Source organism: Hippocampus comes, unplaced genomic scaffold, assembly GCF_001891065.2.
Source record: "Hippocampus comes isolate QL1 unplaced genomic scaffold, H_comes_QL1_v1.1 scaffold249, whole genome shotgun sequence".
NCBI lineage: Eukaryota > Metazoa > Chordata > Actinopteri > Syngnathiformes > Syngnathidae > Hippocampus > Hippocampus comes.
In genome coordinates, this window is record NW_017805035.1 from 1,984,089 (window position 1) to 1,989,033 (window position 4,945).

Consider the following 4,945-nt stretch of genomic DNA (forward strand, 5'->3'; position numbering starts at 1 on the left):
TTAACCTGGTCGACTAAAGCCCAGTACACGCAAGGATTTTTCAGATCTTAAAAGATCGTTCATCTGTTCCCAACCCCACACGTGAAAAAGAAATATCAGACATTTAACAGTTTGAGACTTAATGGGTGTGGTGTGCTCCGATCATCTCAACACACGCAAAGATTCTGTTATGTTGTGCCACTGTTAACATTTTAGTGACTCGAGTGGGGGGGGGGGGGCATGTTAACCTGGTCGACTAAAGCCCAGTACACGCAAGGATTTTTCAGATCTTAAAAGATCGTTCATCTGTTCCCAACCCCACACGTGAAAAAGAAATATCAGACATTTAACAGTTTGAGACTTAATGGGTGTGGTGTGCTCCGATCATCTCAACACACGCAAAGATTCTGTTATGTTGTGCCACTGTTAACACACCTCAGACCACAGGATAATTTTATAGGACAATCTTATAAGACATACAAGAGTCTGGTGTTATTATTTATTCATTGTTTTGGGGGTCCTTGGTCAGGAACATGCAAAAACAGCACCCTCATCTCCATGTGTGTTCTGGGCCTTACGTGTATTTGCTCACCATCTAGCAAGCGCCGCTGGCCCAGCCTGAGTCGCCCACCGCGTCAGCCGGAGACGACGTCCGCACACCTCCAGACTCCGGTGAGTCGGACAAGGAGTCCGTCAGCAGTAGTTCCAATGGCAACGGAGACGCCGGCCCCGCAGGATCCACGGTGAACGGTGGCGGACCCTTGGCCAAGAACAACTCATCTGCTTCGTCCACGTCCTCCAACGGCGGGACGCCCACGATGGGACAAAAAGACAAAGCCAAGAAGGAGAAGGAGAAAAAGAGGGCCGAGTCGGTAGCCAACAAGCTGGGCAGCTTCGGAAAGACGCTAGGCAGCAAGTTCAAGCGGAATGTGGGCGGTCTCATGACGGGCAAGAACGGGGGTGTCGGACAAGGCAAGAAGGAGAGCGGACACAAAAAGAAAGGCTCGACAGGGGCCGAGAAGAACGCCAAGGACGGCTCACCTGCTACGCCCCACGCGTCTGAAGACTCCGGCAAGGGCTCGCCCTCATCGGGCAGCGAGCGCCTCAACGGGACGGGCAGCAGCACGAGCAGCAGCGGCGGAGGGAGTGGCACGGAGGGCGAGACCTACAAGTACGGCGCTGACGTCAAGGTCAGCCTGGGCATCATCAAGGCAGCCATGCACGGCGAGCGGAAGTTCGTGTTCGCCGGCATGCTGACCACCGACAACCAGCACCCGCTGCGAAAGCAGAGGATTCAGCGCTACCTCACCGAGGTGGAGGAGCGCTCCCGGGCCGAGCAGGAGCAACGGCGCGAGGCCGAGCGCAAGGGCGTGGCCTACGCTGTCGTGCCGCCCAAAAATGGGCCGGTGACAGTTGAGCTGGGCGAGAATCCATCGCCCTCATTCAACCAGCTCAAGACCTCATTCCTTAGCCCTTCCATGTGCACTGGCGTGGTTCCCATCCCGCGGCCGTCCCTGACAGACGAGCCGCCCTCTGCGGCGCACCTCCACATGCACTACGTTGATACGCGACGCCAATTGGCCGGCGGCTCGCCAGCGGCCTCCTACCCGTCGTACATCACCCTTCCAAGGCACTGCTCAGGGGCACAGGGCGGCACCTCAAACGCACCTAACTCTCACTATAATAACGATGCGGTGTCCTCGTACCCGCCAGAGCTCATCCCGCCAGACTATACCAGGTTCTGCCCCCCCAACGGCTTCCTGGAGCCCGGTAGTGCGCTTCCGGCAGTGCGCCACTACTCCCTGGGCAGCGTGGGCGCTCTTCCCAGCCTGCCGTCCAGTCTTTGTCGGACCCCCAACTGTGTCTACTACGGACTCCCCGAGACGGGCAACTACTGCTCCTCCTGCTATCGCAATAACAAGGACACGGAGCCCGTAATCCAGAGGTTCTGACCCGATTTCCCGTGATGAGTGGCCTTCTTCAGTTCAGTTTGGGCACAGTTGGCTACCGCTTCCTGGCTCGGGAAGAGACACGGTCCCTAGACTCAAGCAGGGTGGTCTCGCATCCCTAGAAAACTGCACTTCTGTTACATTTTTGCTGCGGCTCTTATGCAGTTGTCCGAGTGTGTGTGTTTGTGTGTGTGTGTGTGTGTGGGGGGGGGGGGGGGGGTCCTCCTCTCACTACAAAGGGCTCGTCCTCTTCATCCATATTCAAGTCCTGGCCTCTGTCACTTCCTAGTGGGGAGAATGTAAATGACAGGACAGGCGCCTGCACAGTACAGAGCGTGGAAACTGAGGGATGCATAAAGAAGAGAGCGTGTCACCACAAGCGGTATGAGCAAGCCATTTGAGCATTTGTTCGATATCCAACTAGTGCACTGAATTGTCTGACGAGTGAGGACAATGTGCGTACTCGCACATGGACCTTATGCTGGATACCTTTTGGAATGAATCAAATGTTCAAAATGTTTAATTGAAAGCTGTTTGAGCATTGATTTACTGTCCAGCTTAAGGACCTACGAGTGGGCTAGAAAGACGGAGACACTCGTGCGGCGAACTGATGAGGCCAAAGCGTACTCGTACAGAGACCTGAAGATGGATATCAAATATATCGGTTGATGCTCCAATGGCTTTCTGTACCAGGGTTTGGTTTGACACTACTGCCTGTGTACGACGGTGGTGACAGAAATGACGAAAACGACTCTGCACTGATCATACCCGGTACCAGTCTTCCATGTTGGGCCAAGGGTACTAAAGCAACGTTTCCAACAAGAGGTACACTTTGGTACATGAAGGTTCACTTGGGTTCATTTGGTTTTTGCTAGGTTTGTCGAGTGTTGGATGACCTAAGGTGTTTCCTGGTTGTAAAATGGCTTGCAGCGCACTTTGGAAGGTTCCATTTGCAGATGCGGGTGTCAGGTGGGGATAAGACATGAGATATTCAGGGTTTATCATCAAGACCAGCAAAAACCAAAACTGCAGTCAGTCAGTCTCGCATTGTTCTTACTCCGTCTCAAGTCCTCAAAGACTCGATCCCGTCTGAAGTGCTCAAAGTCTTACTGACTTGTCTTCTAGTCCTAAATGTGTTGGTCTTACTTTGGCTCAAGTGCTCAAAGTCGCGGACCTGAAGTCTTGGTCTTTGCTCTGTCTCAAGTCCTCAATCACTTCGTCTCAAGTCCCAAAAGTCCTGAACTCCGCTTGTCAGTCTTTTTCGGAGTTCCTCAACTTTTGATGAATTTACTTTGCCTCGAGTTAAGATAAGATATCCTTTTATTTATCCCACACTGGGGAAATTTACAGTCTACATTTGCCTTAAGTTAAATATTTTTAATTAATTTTAAGAATTAAAGATAAATTTGCCTCGAGTTGTCAAAGTGCTCGCACCAGTTCTGGAATGAAATCCTTGATTATATATCGGTCTGTCGTGGTGATGAAGGAGCTGCTCTCAATTTACCAGTCAGTCTACATTCTTACCCTTCGCTACGATCTCGAGCTGTGAGTCCTGATCCAAAGAACGAGATCTGGCATACAAGCGGTCGAAATGAGTTTCCTCCGCCAGGTGTCCGGCCACTCCTTGAGAGATGGGGTGAGACAACTCGGTCATTCAAGAGGAGCTCAGAATCGAACCGCTGATCCTCTACGTTGAGAGTAGCCAGATGAGGTGGCTTGGGCATCATGTTTGGATGCCTCACTGGTGAGATGTTCCAGGCACATCCCACAGAGAGGTGTCCCCAGGGGCGACCCAGGACTCGGTGGAGAGACTTTCTTATGGTTGTCTTGGGAACGCCTCGGGATTCTGGGCTGTATGAGGTGGCTCGGGAGAGGGAAGTCTACTCATCCCCGCATAAGCTACTGACCATGAATAAGCGGAAGAAAATAGTTGGATGGAGCCATGCCGGTCTTGAGACCGTGTCAACTCCATTTGTGTGTGCGTTGCAGCGCATGTAGCTACAGACTTTTTAATTTATTCCTCAGTGAAGAAAAAAAACGACAAGTACAGTAGTGTCTGTCTCTACCTTAGAGACCTTACTGCGACAAAGGCACACGGATAACTCCAAATGGGTACCCAAGTGAACCGTACCACATGATGGAAATGAGGCTCCAATCGACATCTAAGCACTGACTGCGTCTCATCTCCTGAGGACCACAACCTCCTCCAAGGCTCACCAGGGTTTTTTTTTCTTTCGTGTGCGCGCGTGTGTGTGTGTGTGTGTGTGTGTGTGTTTTATCCTGCTTTATTCGGAAAGTTGTAGGGGCACATTGGCCACTTTCCGGTCTCTGCACAATTCCAAGCACTTTTGGTCAGGACCTCCCCAAGGCTTTGGTGCTCGTCTCAAGTGGGACTTTCCCACTTTAGCGTTCCGTTTCATTCTTCCGCATTATATCCAGCTGAAGCTCCTTGTACTAGTATGCTCTTTGCCATCACTAGTAAGAGAAGTCACCACGCCCGTAGCACAGCTGTCTTACAAGTAATGTCTTTTCCACTACAAGTACCACTTTTGGCCGGCCAGGACAAAATTCAACACTCCGAGTAAACGACTGTGCTACGCTAGTAACACTACTAGGCATGTGGCATGCACTATTAGCCTCCTGGACTTTACCAACATAACCATTGGTAGTCACACCTCAGTCATGACATGTATCTGTTCTACTAGTGCGCTCAAATGTCTTAATAGGGACGCCAAAGAATACAAGTACATTTGGGAGCCTAGGTTGGATATAGAATCAATTCTCGAAAGGGTTTCTGGAAAAAAACAGTACTAGTATGCCAAAAGATGTCCGACTAGTGTGGACAAAGAGCGTACCAGTACCATTACAGGTGGACGACTACTGTTTTAAGTTTTTAGTTGATTAGGTTTTTTTTTTTGGTTTTTTTTTTTAAGACTAGCAAACTGTTCACTGCCACTCTGGCATGGGACACCATACCCCCCCCCCCCACCCCCCCCCCCCCCGGGGCTTTAAAGTGG

The 4,945-nt window shown here is 51.1% G+C and overlaps 1 protein-coding gene and 1 long non-coding RNA gene across 2 annotated transcripts in view; one reads left to right on the plus strand and one right to left on the minus strand.

Moving 5' to 3' along the window:
• Nucleotides 1–2,457, plus strand: part of otud7b (OTU deubiquitinase 7B) — an 18,153-nt gene extending 15,696 nt beyond the window's left edge. Inside the window, exon 11 of the mRNA XM_019863865.1 lies at nucleotides 579–2,457. Coding sequence (XP_019719424.1) covers nucleotides 579–1,931 — 1,353 coding nt within the window. The 3' untranslated portion in view covers nucleotides 1,932–2,457. The remainder of the gene's footprint in view (nucleotides 1–578) is intronic.
• An 880-nt stretch (nucleotides 2,458–3,337) lies between these two features.
• Nucleotides 3,338–4,082, minus strand: LOC109512257 (uncharacterized). The gene is made up of 2 exons (XR_002167484.1): nucleotides 3,977–4,082; nucleotides 3,338–3,808 (listed from the first exon to the last, which is right to left on the minus strand). It is a non-coding gene; the product is annotated as an uncharacterized LOC109512257 (long non-coding RNA).
• Nucleotides 4,083–4,945: the final 863 nt, after the last annotated feature.